Genomic DNA, 14,725 nt, shown 5'->3' on the forward strand with positions numbered 1-14,725 from the left:
CTCTTTTTTTTCTTTTTCTTTTTTTCTTTTTCTTTTTTTCTTTTTCTTTTTTTTTTTTTTTTTTTATGTCCTAAAATTTCTTGGCCTTTGTCTGTTCACCTCTGGTTAAATCCAGCTGTGCCTCTGGATGGTGAATGTGAAATGAACAGGGCATTGTGAATGGAGTTACTGTAAGTGTGGCCACAGAGTTCACTGTTGCCTGCTAGCCCAGTCACATTTCCTAAAGTGGTTCTTCACTGTGCTGGGGCAGCATCACCCTCAGTCTGTGATAGCCTCCCCTTTAACTGAAGGGGTGCTGCTCTTCCTTACTGTTGTACTGAGAAAGTAAGCAGTCGGATCTTCTGTGCACTCACACTCTCTTATCCGTGGGTGTTGGATAACCCCAAATGCCTGTTAGAGCATCTCTCTTTTGCTTTTCCTGTCAGTACCCCATGAATCTTCCCTACTGTGTGCTAACCATTCAACTTTCTCTTCTGTGTTATCAGTTTTTTCTCAACTGCCATATTCTCATCAGCACAAAAATACCCTGTTAGGTCATTTAAAAAGGAATTTCCCTTGACTCTTGTCTATTGCCTCATTTCTTTGTTCCACTAATAAGGAAAATTCTTTGCCTCTAGAGGATTGTCTGTGCTCAGTACATTCTCTCGTCTTTTAAGCCCAGTCAGACTTTGTCTCTGACACAGAAGGTTGCATACTGCACAAGAGTACAACACTGAAGAGGAAATTCACATATGTTTGGCCGTGGCCTTCCAGTAGACAGTGCTGTCTTGATCACTGTAGTCTACGTTTTGTAAGAGATAGGACTCTGTCTTTAGGAAGTGCATATTAATGCCACCTCTGCCAAATTGCTTTGGCTGGTTCACAGGTGACCTCCATATTTCTCCAGCCACAGTCAGTTTACAGTGAATGCTTAGCATTCATGCCGATTGCTGTCTTCCCTAATAGTTTTAGTTTGTCTCTGTTGTCTCCTGACTTCCCGGATAGTTTTAGTTGTCTTTGCTAGGCCTCCTCTGCCTAACCCTGTAAACTGTTTTAGGACTTTTCTTGGCTCAGTTCACTGTGGGTAATTTCATCCAGTGTTAGGATAGTAAAGGCCATCTGTGGCCTAAGAAGACGATGGTTCACTGGGTAAAGTGCTGCTGGCCAGACAAGAGAGCCTGAGTGTGGATCCCCACAGCCACATACAATCAGAGCCCAGTGTCTCAAACCCCAGTGCTAGAGAAGTGAAGACAGACAGGAGGATCTCAGATAACCTAGCCAAAAGGTAAGCTCTGGTTAGTGAGATCCTGTCTCAGAGACTATAAAGTGAACAGTGACTGAGGAAAATACCTGATGTTGACCTCTGGCCTCTACATTTAAAAAGTCTTTGGAAATAATGTTAGACTTACTGAGCAGTTGCAAGGATCTTGCTGAGGGCTCACACAGCCCTCATTTTTGTTTTTCCTAATGGATTGGAGAAATCAGTTGGTATTGTTTGCCTTGCAAGCATGAAGGCATGAGATCAGTTCCAAGAAGCCGTGCTTTTGCTGATGAGCAACCACAGCTCCTGTGAGTTCATGAGTTCAGCAGCTGTGTGGTGTCTAGAAAACAGCATTACATCACTGTTCTCCATCCTCTGGGTCTACTTTCTCTCTGCCTGCTTCTAGACAGTGTTGCCTGAGCCTTGGGTGGGATGGGGGATTTATATAGATGTTCTGCTTAGGGCCATACAATCAACAGTCACTTAATCTTATTACTTCGATCAATTATGAATCTTTGTTTTAACCACCACCCACTACAAAAATAAGCTGTGCTGACCAAGGTTGAAAGCAGCATTAATCTATGGATATAATTAAATGCAAATATTTAGAAGGCAGTTTGGCAGTATGTCCATTTAACAAACTAACGGTAAGTAGGTTCTCCTCTGGGTCTGTGATACATCAGCTATGGGCTTCTGACTGTGTTTACAATAGCAGTCATGGAATCCTTCGGTGGAGCAGCCCTCAAATTGAATCCAAAAGAGGTTGGTTACCCCAAACACCCATACCACTGCTGCACTAGTGGGCATACCTTATGTACAGGGTCAGTATTTTAGCATGCAGGGTCTGCCACTGGGTAAAACTAGCACCTCTGGCACCATGCAAGCTAGCCAGCAGAAACACAAAGATCCCAGGGCAGTGCCAGCTTGAGTTCTCAAAACCCTGCAACCTGAGTGGGTGGTATCTTGAGTGTGTGGTGTGTTCAGCAATGGGCTCTTACCATCTAATTCTGCTGAATAACTGTCTTAGTTAGGGTTTCTTTTTTTTTTTTTTAAGATTTATTATGTATACAGAAGAGGGTGCCAGACCTCATCACAGATGGTTGTGAGCCACCATGTGGTTGCTGGGAATTGAACTCAGGACCTCTGGAAGAGCAGTCAGTGCTTCTAACCTCTGAGCCATCTATCTGGCCTACAATTTCTTTCTTTCTTTCTTTTTCTTTTCTTTTCTTTTCTTTTTTTTTTTTTTTAGGGCTGAGGACCGAACCCAGGGCTCTACCACTGAGCTAAATCCCCAACCCCCCACAGCAACTCTTATAAAGGAAAACATATAACTGGGGCTGGCTTACAGTTTCAGAGGTTTAGTCCATTATCATCATAGCCAGAAGCATGGCAGCATGCAGACAGACATGGTGCTGGAGGAGGAACTGAGGGTTCTATGTCTTGATCTACAGGTAGCAGGACGTGAACTGTGACACTGGGCTTAGCTTGGGCATAGGAGACCTCAAAGCCTACCCCTACTGTGTCACACATCCTCCAAAAAGGCCATACCTCCTAGTAGTACCACTCCCTTTGGGGCCATTTTCTTCCAAACCACCACACCCCACTCCCTGGCCCCCAAAGGCTTGTTGCTATATCATAATACAAAAATGCGTTCAGCCCAACTTCAAAAGTCTTCAACTTGTTTCAAAGTCCAAAGTTTCTTCTGAGACTCATGGCAATCTCTTAACTGTAATCCCTCTATAAAGTCAAAATCAAAAAGCAGACCACATACTTCCAATATACAAATGGGACAGGATATACATTACCATTCCAAAACATAGGAAAGGGAAAATAGTGAGGAAATACTGGACCAAAGCAAGACCAAAAACCAGCTGGGCATACTCCAAATTAAATCTCCATGTCTGATGTCAAAAATGCCTTTAGATCTCCAACTCCATTCAGCTTTGTTGACTGAAAGACACTTCTTTCTCTTGGGCTGGTTCCACTTCCTGTTAGCAGATCTCCTCAGCAGGTATCCCATAGCTCTGACATCTCCAATATCTTGGGGTTTCTAAGGCAATCCAGGCTTCAACTTCACAGCTCCACATAATGACTTTGCATAACACCCCTGACATCGCCTCAGTGACTTTCCTTAGCCTTAGAGGGAGATTCTATATCCCCTTTCTTCTATCCTTGACTCTACAGCCAGAACCACATGCCTGAAGCTGCCAAGTTCTGCTGCTTGCTGGGGCTGGAACATGGCCTCCTTGTACAATTACATCTTCACCAGCTTTCTGTTGCCCATGGTTTCCTTTCACTGCCTAAGCTTGGTTGTCCTGAAACAATCTGTAAACCAGGCTGGCCTCAAACTCAAGAGGTCCACCTCTCTCTGCTTCTGGATTGCTGGGATTAAAGGCATGCACCACCACACCTGGCTCCCAGCTCTTTAATTCCTTTTCACAATTGGAAACTTAGCTGGATGAGGTCTTGCTCTGAGGTCACCACTCCCTTTATTCTATTTTTAATCTGTTTATCACCTTGAACACAGGACTTCTTTCCATTCCAGTTCTGGGTGTTCTTTTCTTCTCAAATTATACATTTTGTATTTTTCCTTGCTCAGATTGCTTCTCATCATTATAAAATTTCATTAGCATTAACATTAGACACCACACAAAAGAGTCTGTACTAGACTGTTTTTGAGATTTCCTCTGCCAACAGAATTAATCCAAAACTCATCACTTTAGTCTCAGGCAGACTCTTCAGAGAAGGGCAAAAAGTGTCCGCATTCTTTCCTAAAATATCAAGAACACTCTCTGAGCAACATACTAAAATTCTCTGAAACCTTGAGTCAGGACCCCATAGTTCATCAGCTCATACTCAGAACCACTGTCTTCCATGCTCCTACTGGAATGGCCATTAAGCAGCACTTAAAACATTCAGTTGCTTTTCTAATCCACAGTCCTAATGTCCATATTCCTTCAAACAAAAGTATGGGCCAGCCTATCACAGCAATGCCCCGTCCCTGGTACCAACTTCTGTCTTAATTAGGTTTCTATTGCGGTGAAGAGACACCATGACCATGGCAACTCTTATAAAGAGAAACATTGAATTGGCATGGCTTACAGTTTCAGAGGTCTATCCATTATCATCATGGTGCGACATAGTGGCATGCAGATAGCCATGGTGCTGGAGCGTTCTACAGCTTGATCTGCAGGTAACCGGAAGTGAACTGTGACACTGGGTGGCTTGAGCATAGGAGACCTCCAGCCTGCCCCCACAGTGACACACATCCTCCAACAAGGCAACGCCTAATTGTAGTGCCACTCCCTTTGGGAGCCGTTTTCTTTCAGACCACTACAATGACCAAGAGCAATAGCAAAAGTCTGCATTGTTTGGGAGTCTCTGGCACCTCCCTGAGTAATAACTCCATAGGAGGATATCCCACACCAAGCACCGAGACTTCTATTTAATAACCCCTGTCATCTTCAAGTTTCTCTGCCGTAGTCCTAAAATGACTGTGTATACCCTGAATCTGGACATTCTCCAGTCGCTTCACCCTTTTTCTCTCCTCACTTCATCTTATATAGTATGATTATAGATCTACTATCTGTGTTCAGTAGATTGACAGTTCCTTCAAAGGAAAATATTCACTCATCATGAGAATATAAACTTTGTACATATTATTTGAATCAATGAATGCCATGTGAAATATACTCAAGCTTTTGTTCTTTATTTCAAGGAATTGACAGGCTGGGAACAGGCAGCTTTCCAAATGCCTGATACAAACATGCCATTAGGAAAACAAAGCCTTAGGAAAAAAAGAGCTTGAAGTTAAGAAAGCTCTGAAGTCAACCCAGACAGAGGTCTATAGCAAGAGAAATAAATTCTTACAACTTTGTTTCTCTGGCACAAGGAATTTTAAAGTAGCAAAATATAAGGTGTATATAATTGAGGAATGAGAATCATAGTTGAGTGATGATGCTTCTGGGCCTGGCATTGTTCTAGAGGTACAGCATACATATTTACTTCAAAACATTCGGTTCTTCGAGTGTTCTAAGATACTTTGGTTGGTAAAGAAATTAAAGTGCAGAATACATGTGTCATCCATCCAAAGACAGCTTAGAGAGTTGAATTTGGGTAGTCTGAGAGTCCAGACAGTTTGTGTACATGCCAGCCTGGGTGGGGCCTGAGTGAAAAGGAGAAAGGAATGGAGTAGAAGTGCTGCTCTAGAAAGTTGGCTGTAGAAAGACTGCATGATAAATATGCTGCATCCATGTTGCATGTGGCACGTTAAAAACAAGTGCAAGATGGAGGAGAGAGCTCCATCATAAAAGTGCCAGCACACCAGCCTGAGAGCCTGAGTTCTGGTCCTAGAACCCTCCCAAAAAGCCACAAGCGCTGGCATTGATTTGTAACCTGAGCACTTCCACTATGAGATGGGAGGTGGAGACAGGAGAATCCCAGCACAGCAGCAGGAACAAGGGATTCTCTCTCCCTGTCTCTCCCCTTCCCCCTCCTTCCTCATGCTAACACACACACACACACACACACACACACACACACAAAACCACTTAGAAGCCAAGCTTGGTGGTGTATTCCTGTCATCCCTGTACTTGGGAGGATGAGGCAGGAAGCAGCAGTTAAGTATCTAAGATATGGTCCCAGCTTTTAAAAAATTTAACCAAGCCATGTTATTTGTATACATAAAATGTCCCCACCCTGGAACTTGCCCAGTGGACTAGGCTACACAGCCAGGGAGCCACTGGATTTGTCAGTTCTTGAAGATGGTAAATGTTACATTTAATTTGGTCATCTACACCCTATATACCAATAACCAAGAGAATAGAAGACACATTTATACATAAAAAGCCTATTAATGAACTGTCGTAGCAGCCTTAGAAGTCCTAGCCAGGAGTGATGTCTCCGGCCATAGTCCCAGAACTTTTTTCATCCCCAGCACTAAGCTTTTAATGTACTATTTCTAGTAATTCTGAAACGAGCCTTTGAGATCTCACCAGGGTATTTCTCATGCCGATGTAGTATTTCCATTTAATTACCTATCAAAATTAGTAACTCATAACTGAGTCTGGTGGCTTGGGCTTGTAATCTGATCTATTTGGGAGGCTGAGACAGGAGGATGCAAGTTCATGGCCTGCTGAGCAAAATCCTGTCTCAAAAAGTAAAAAGAGTACTGGGAATATAGCCTAACGGTAGAGTACTTTCCCTAGCATGCGTAAGGCTCGAGGTTCAGTCCTCAGGAATCGGGGAATTCAGTGGCTTCTTGTTACGTACATTTTTTGTATGTGTACTATCCTAGATTCTAAAATTAGAACAGTGACCTGACAGTTGCTACCATAATGGTACATTCTCGCAGAAGACTGCTAATGGACCAGTAGACAGATAGGCAGTGATTTTAAGTTGGAGCTTTGCAGACAAGGTAATGTCTGTGAGTGACTGCAGGGTGAGAGGTGGAATTGCAAGAGACAGTTCAGTTGAGATGAGGAGTGAGCCACAGAAAAGAGTATTGCAGGCAAAGTAACAGTTAGTTCCGAGGCCTCTGAGATTGAGAGGAAAGTGAAGGACAGGATGAAAACTGGTGAGAAGTGCTTACTCAAAGAGGACAATGGTGTAGAAGAGTTCTGAAGGAGCTAATGCAGGGGAGAGTCGGCTTCATGGGAGCTTGTAGTCAATTCCCTCCCTGAATTCGTTGACAGTAATTTGCAGATCTTATTAGCTTTAACTTGTAGATTCTTCAGTGGGTATGTTTAGGAGAAAACACAGTATCTTGTTCATATCTATGAGGCAGTTCCTGCATAGATTCAGAAAATGAAGGGGCTAGAGAGATGGCTCAGCGGTTAAGAGTGAGTACCAGTCTTGCAGAGGACGTGAGCTTGATCTAAGCCCCAGATCAGGTGAGTCACAATTGCCTGTATCTGGTCCCAGGGAATCCAACACTTCTAGCCTCAGAGGGCACCTACACTTACATGCACATATCTGTTCGCAGATGTACATACACATAATTTAAAGTAAATTCAAAACATATAATAAAAGGAAACTACTGTTACATAATAGTCACTTCCACATTCTGATTTCTTGTTTTTCCCAATGCTTTTATTTGTATCAATATCTTTGATCTATGCCAGATTATATTTAGAAGTTTATTGTGTTTCTTGGGTCTATTAATCTATTAAAGGTTCTAGTAATCTATTAAAGGTTCCTTAACCATGCCTTTTTTAACACTTGTGTTCTGAAATAGTATGTTTGTTTCACAGAATAGTTTAGATTAACCTGATTGTTTCTTCATTGTTCAATCCAGGTTATACATTATTGATAAGAACTATATGTTTATAATTCTTCAGACCAGAGAACACTTGATGTCAGTTTTGTCTCATTACTGATGTTTGATTACTTGATTATAATAGTTAAAAGTAATATATATCAAGTTTTTATTTAAAGACATTTGGCATTCTTTTTTAAGATTTTATGTGTATGAGTGTGCATGTATGTGCACCAGGTGCATGCCTGGTGCCTGAAGAATCAGAAGAGTGTCAGAGCCCCTAGAACTGGAGTTACTGATTGATGGTCATGAGCCACCATGGGCATGCTGGGAATTGAACCCAGATCCTCTGCAAGAGCAACAAGTGTTCTAACCACTGAGCCATCTCCCCAGCTTGTATCTGTCAAGTTTTATGTCCTCAAGTTACCTGTGTTTGTAATAAATTTACCATGTGAATTGTATTATTCTCTCTCCCTAAAAAATATAACCTAGGGCCAGCCAGATCATGCAGTAAGGGCACATGCTGCCAAGCCCGACAGCCTGAGTTCAGTCCCCAGGATCCAAATGGGGGAAGGAGGGAACTGAGTACCACACAGGTTCTTCTCTGACCTCCACACCTGCTCCATGGCACACACAATAAATCAATTAAAGATTAATTTTAAAAGATAAAAAATTTTAATATAACCTAATGGTAAAAATAAGGTATCATTTGTGATGGTGACAAAATCATGATTGACTAAGTATCATTCTAAACTGGTAAGTTGATATTCTACAGTAAGAACTTTTACAACTTTTGCATGACTTCATGGACTCCTTTATTCAACCTGTTGGTTGGTCCCAGCAGTTACCATGGCAGACTGTTCCATGTTTAGTTTGGGGGAACCCGGTCAGACTGCACCTGTGCCACACTTAACCTGTCCCCTAGATTTTTTTAGTGCTTTCTTACCAGAGCTTCTGCACTTAGCTGTGACATCAGCCATTCTCTAAGACACCACAGTCTGACCAGTAGGTCTGTCTATTCATTACTGCTGTGGACAGTACTGCATCTGGACTCAGTCAGCAGTCACAAACTCCTGCTGACAAATCTAAAGCCAGTCCTTGGGGTTCTTGGTTTCCCGGATTTTTCTTCCTGGTCCCTTCTTTCTTGGTGAGATTCTAGCTCCCACCAGTCTCGGGACTTCCATCTTTTCCACTTGGACGCATATGTTAACTTCAGAATTGCTGCACTGCATACCACTTTGCACCTCACAGCCCCATTGGTTTCCAGCCAGGACTCCTTTTGTGGGCTGAGATAAGCAAGCACTGTTTCACATACACTTCCATCAGGTCTGGGTGTTTTCTAACTGTGAGTCTAGTATTGGTTTGATAGTAAAAGCATTTTAATTCGTCTGTATCAAGGGTGTCCATCTTGCTGGCTTCTCTGCCCACCCGCTGTGGGCAGAGACTTGTCTTGCAGCATACACTAAGATAGTGCAGGAATCAGCTTCATTGGATTCTACATGTGAGCAGCAGAGTCTGGCCCCTTACAGACCTAACGGCATCATCAGATGTTGAGGTCTTGCTGCTGTGAGCATTAAGAAGGGATGTTTTAATTTTCCCTACAGTTTTATTGAGCTGCACTAGGTGTACAGTGAAGTACAGTTAGTTTGCCTGGAGGTGGAGCTCAGTCCCGAGTTCTTCCACCCCAGACAGTGACCTAGGAACTTGGACATTAAATCAGCTGTGATGCTAACACCACAATGAAGAGTCAGTGTGGATGTCTTCAACGCAGTTAACGATTAAGTCTCCTTCATGAACTACTTGCGTTTTTCCTCTAAACTGTCTCTTCTTGTTTACAGTCTTCCCCCCCTTAACAACCAGCCTGATAGCCTTTTTCTTCTCTGTTTTTAAGTGGTTTTTTTCTGTATATGTTATAATTTACAAATATATTTTCAGTTCATTATTTTATTTTGTTTTTTTAATACGAAATTTTTATTTTCATATCAAGAAGCTGATCTGTCCTTCTCTTTAATAATTTCTGCTCATTTAGTTGTTTTTCTTATTGTTGTTTAGTTGTGGAGGGACATGCAGCTCTGACTGGCTCAGTTCCCAGTTCTCTTGTCTCCACTTCCCAAGCACTAGGATCACAGGTGTGCACCGTCGGGCCTGCTTGTTAACCTTTCCTGACCTTCTGCTCCAGTCTCTTGACAGTCTCTCTGTGTATGTGACCCAAGCTGGCCTCTCACTGTGCGGTCTTCCAGCCTTGGCCTCCCGAGGAGTGGGATTGCAGGTGGATGTCACCAGTCTCCCATTGACTTTGCTTTTGTGGAGTTCATGGTGTTGAGTCAACGAGCCATCCACAGAGACTGAAACTGCAGCGGGGAGGTGGCTCAGTGTCTGTGACTTCAGCCCTCGGAACTCAGGAAAGCTGAGCATGTTGGTGTGAATCTGTGACCCTGGCACTGGGTGGGTGGGTATGGCTTTGTGAGGGGCTGGGTTGGGGGAAGTGGTGGATCCTTCCTACAGCTCACCAGCTAGCCAGTCTCACCAAATTGGGGAGGTCCTGGGTTAGTGAGAGACCCTGTCTTAATAAACTAAGTGGAAGGGGATAAACATTAACCTCCAGCCTCTACACAAACGTGCATTCACATGTATGCCCACACACATAGTGAAATTAGACCGTTCTTTTAAATAATACCAAAAAATGAGTTGCAATTGAATAACAGACCTAAGTTTAACATAGCTAGAAAATAGGTATAATACTTGTGACGATGGGCTGAGCAAAGGTCTTTAGACACAGCATTCAAAAGAGTGTGTGACGCAACCTAAGTCAGAAGCTCATTTTCTAGTAAAAGGGGGACCTGTAGGGTCCTGGCCCCCGTTTTGGGTAACTGTTGCCTTGCTTGCTGACCTTGACCTTGATATCCTCCCTATGCTAATTCCCTGCCGGGTTCCACCCTCCTGAATGCTTAAGGGAAGTTCCTTGTCTGTGTATCCTGCATAATAGGCCTTAACAGTTTAGATGCAAGACTGTAAAACTTTGGTAGCGAACTTCTGCCCTCTGGGGTTCTCCCATTGTGCTGTAAGCCTGTATTTAAGACCTCCTCCCTCCTTCAATAAACAGTATTTGGTAAAAAATAAAAATAAATATACATATATCAAATAAAATATATAAATCTAAGAATAAAAAAAAAGAGCGTGTGATAAAAGATGGGTAAGTGGAAGAGTCGATCCACTCAGCTCTTTGTGCTTCGGTGGGCACCCTGAGCAGTGGGAAGGCCAGGCACCAGGGATCTGGCCTGTAAGCCCAGCACTTGGCAGGCTGAGGCAGAAAGATCAGTGGGTGTGAGGCCAGTCTGGCCTGTAGAGTGCTGACTTGTCTCAACAACAGAGACAAAACAGTTGAGGGAGAAGCAAAGAAAGAGAAAGTTCTGTGGGATGACAGTTTCTCCCTAAGTTACCCCTACCATTAGATTGGATTTTAAATTGGTTTGTATTGTTTTTGAGATGGAGATCTCACTTTGTAGCCCTGGCTACAGTTTCAGATTCACAGTATAGACAAGGCTGGTCTCAAACTCACAGAGATCTATCTGCCCACTTCTGTCTCCTGAGTGCTGGGACTAAAGGTGTGGGCCACCGTACCCAGTTAGGTTTACAGTTGTGTAGTCTAGAAAGTCAGTGGTCCCTTATTTACTATTTACCTGCTTCACTCTTTCAAAAAATGTATATCACTCTCCCCTCTTGTTCCTTATGGGTGTTGTGGTTTTGTATGTACTTTAAAATATTTTTGTCACCAGGTGGTGGTGGCGCATGCCTTTAATCCCAGCCCTCGGGAGGCAGAGGCAGGAGGATCTCTGTGAGTTCAAGGCCAGCCTGGTCTACAGAGTGAGTTCCAGGAAAGGCACAAAGCTACACAGAGAAACACTGTCTCGAAAAAAAAGAAAAGAAAAGAAAAGAAAGAAAGAAAGAAAAGAAAATTGTCATGTGTTCATGCTAAAGACGTAGGAGATGAACTTCCACTAATTTTTATATCCTTTTGTCCAAAATATTTATATCCATTTCATTTTTAAAGATTTGTGTTGGAAATATCAAAAATGTATGTTAGGGTATATGAGCCCCAATAGGCTAATGTTCCAGCTTCAACAAATGTCAATCATCTACCCTTTGTTTCATTTCCCACCACCAGCTCTTTTTTCTTTTTTCTTTTTTTATTTTTGTTTCCTTTACCTTTTAAAATGATCCTCATGAGTGATGTTGAATCACACTTAGGTCAGGGGAGTTAACAGTTGGGTCAGTAGGAGAAGGCATGAGGTGGACTGATGGTACTTTGCATCTCTAGATCGTTGCCGTGTGTGTAGAAATAGAATGGACCTGAAATTCTTTCCCACTGGTGGTTTCCAAGTGGCTTAGACATGAAATTCTGTGAATTAAATCCGCCCGCCAAGTCAAAATCAAAGCTCGTAGGAGTTACCACGGAGAGACCACAGTGCCGTCCACCTTTTCCTTGCCGCTCCTTTGGTTGTCGCAGAAGACAATTTGGAAAGCAGGCTGGGGCCTCTGAAGAGACGGCCCAGTGGTTCAGAGCAGAGAATCCAGTTTTGGTTCCTAGCACCACACATGGAAGCCCTGTCTGTAACTCCAGTTCCAGGGGATCCGACTCCCTGTTTTGTCCTCCATGAACACCAGACATACACATGGTACATATACATACCTGTAGGCAAACACTTATAAAACAAAAATAAATAAGTCTTTTATTAAAGAAAGGCCAGATAGAGCTGGGGAGATAGTTTAGTGTGAGTAAAGTACTTGCCCCACAAGCGTGAGAACCCGAGTTCAGAATGCACATAAAGCTGGACACAGTGGCGTGTATTCTGTGATCCCAGCACTCTGATGGCGGATGGGAGGCTCTAACAGGAGACTCGCACTGGACACCCATGAGCCAGCTAGCCTGGCCTTTACAGTAGCAGACAACCGGGACCCTGTCACAACAAGGTAGAAAGTGAAGGCTGGCACCCAAGGTCACCTGCCCTCCGGTGAGAATCGTACACCTATGCATGCTACTCACAGTTTGGAACATGTCTGCACAAACTCAAACATGCGTATGCACACACCATTGTTTTTAAGCCAAGATGGTATGCTTGTCCAGTTTGCTGAAAAAAAAAAACTATTTTTTTCCCATTGATTTGTCTTGGCAAAAATGAGCTATGAATAAAAGGAATTCTGGAGTTTCCCAAGCTTTCTGCAGCTGTGGCAGAACTCTTGGAATAACTTAAAAGGAAAGATGTGCTTTATTCATGAGTTCATTGTTCTGGGGAGAGCAGAGCAGTTCGCACCCTCCCCGCCAGGAGCAGTAAGGGTCGGGACAAGATCCTTCCTTCAGGACTGTCCCCAGTGACCTGCTCACTCAGGCCAGGCTCCCTCTTCAGTGGTCTGTGCACATTTTCAGTTCATCTCCTAAGTGCTTTGGTTCAAGCATGTAAAAATCCAGATTAATCTTGGCACTGCCCTTGCACGGATACTACGCTGTCTTGATCACTGTTGCACTGTAGTAAGTTTTCAGTTGTGATAAACTCAAAGCCTAAAAGTGGCACTCAGTTGAGGTGGTAATTGTCTATTCTCGGGTCGTTTGCTTTCTGCTGCTTCTCTGCATAGCTGGACCCCTTCGAGTAGTCTGACTGAGTCCTTCTTTGTTGCTTACTACATCGTTTGGCTGTCCTTGAAGTCTTGTTTTCAAACCTAGTTTACCTGGTAGTAGTTTGAGCCTCTCAGAGCTCATTTCTGTGATTTCTTAGGTGGCTCTGTCACACACAGTGCTTCTGTGGCTTCTGTGGCTTCTGTGGGTCAGTGCTTTCCACTACAAAGACAACGTGCTCCTGAATACTCAGTGCTCTGTGAATTATGTTTTCACTGTGTCAGTAGAAACAGTGTCAAGTACCATGACTTCCCTCTCATGCCTTCAAGTAGTTCTTTCCCAGGCCTTGAGGGTGGTTTTCTAGCAAAAGCCACCTTTATTAGCACTCATGACCCTGCTTACCTCCAGGACTCTGTCCTCTTTGCTCCAATGGCACTCGGCCTTTGATCTTGTATCAGCTACTTTTTCCTTTTTGTGACAGAAGCAAATTAAGGGGAAAGAATTTATTTGGGTATCCAGTTCAGAGGAATACGGTCCATCCTCTGGCGAAAGCATGATGGCAATGGTGGCTGACCAAGGAACAGAGGTGACTGCCAGTGCTGAGATGGCTTTCTCCTTCCGTTTTCATGTGATGTTTTTTCATCTGTGCACATTTCTGTGGGAGTGGTCAAGGACAGCTTCAGTGCTGGTCCTCAAGACGTTCACCTCTTGTTTCTTGACTCGGAATCATTCTCCTTTGTTACCCACTGTTGTTGTTATTGTTATTGTTGTTGTCTATTGTCTTGAGAATAGTTTACCCCCTTCAGGTTATCTGCGGTTGGAAGCTAATCCATTCCCTTTTGCTCCATCTTGACTGGAAAAAGTATATCCAAAGATTTTTGAAAAGTGAATAAAGACAGTTCAATAAAACTTGTTGATTAATTTTTTCCAACCTTGTTTTTGTTTGTATTTTAATTTACTTTACTGATAAACTTCCTAGTTTAAGTAAACTTTCTGTTACTTTTACAGCTTGCCCCTGAATGTTGATTTGCTAAATAGCCCAGACTTACTAGAAACAACCACTGGTGATGTAACAAGGACATCAGATACTTGGGAAACATCCGCAGCACCAGATGACAGTAATGTGGCCACCAGGCCAAATGAATTGGAGGAGCCCAAAGTTGAATGTGAGTGTAAGTACCTGTTGTGTAGTTTACCAGTGACTTTTAAAACACTTCTATTTCTCGTGTATTTATTTGGTGGGTGTACCACGTTGTGCATGTGGAGATTGGAGGCCGCTTTGAGGGCCGCTTCTCTCCTTCCACCATGTGAGTACCAGGACCACTCAGGTCCGCATCCTCAGGTTCAAATCCAGCACCCTTACCTGATGAGCTAACTCCAATCCCCACACCTTTTGATTACATCTCCTTTTTATTTACTTTTCATCTTGATGGCAGTTTCCCTCCCTCCTCTCCTCCCAGTCCCCCCTCCCCTCCGCCCCACCCCCAATCCATTCACCCTCAGTTTCTATTGTTGCAATAAGACTAAGCACCTCCCCGTGTATTAAGGCTGGGCAAGGTAACCCAGTAGGAGGAGTAGGGTCCCAAAAGCCTGTAAATGAGTTGGAGACAGCCTCTGC

At 43.3% G+C, this 14,725-nt stretch overlaps 1 protein-coding gene across 6 annotated transcripts in view; it reads left to right on the plus strand.

Moving 5' to 3' along the window:
- Positions 1–14,725, plus strand: part of Epb41l5 (erythrocyte membrane protein band 4.1 like 5) — a 121,399-nt gene that overhangs the window by 67,544 nt on the left and 39,130 nt on the right. For 5 of the 6 annotated variants that reach the window (XM_037211482.1, XM_028879804.2, XM_028879805.2 and 2 more), the window contains one exon: positions 14,116–14,279. In XM_037211482.1, coding sequence (XP_037067377.1) covers positions 14,116–14,279 — 164 coding nt within the window. The remainder of the gene's footprint in view (positions 1–14,115; positions 14,280–14,725) is intronic. The other variant, XM_037211481.1, reaches the window with a different exon arrangement.

Source organism: Peromyscus leucopus, chromosome 15, assembly GCF_004664715.2.
Source record: "Peromyscus leucopus breed LL Stock chromosome 15, UCI_PerLeu_2.1, whole genome shotgun sequence".
NCBI classification, from domain to species: Eukaryota; Metazoa; Chordata; class Mammalia; order Rodentia; family Cricetidae; genus Peromyscus; species Peromyscus leucopus.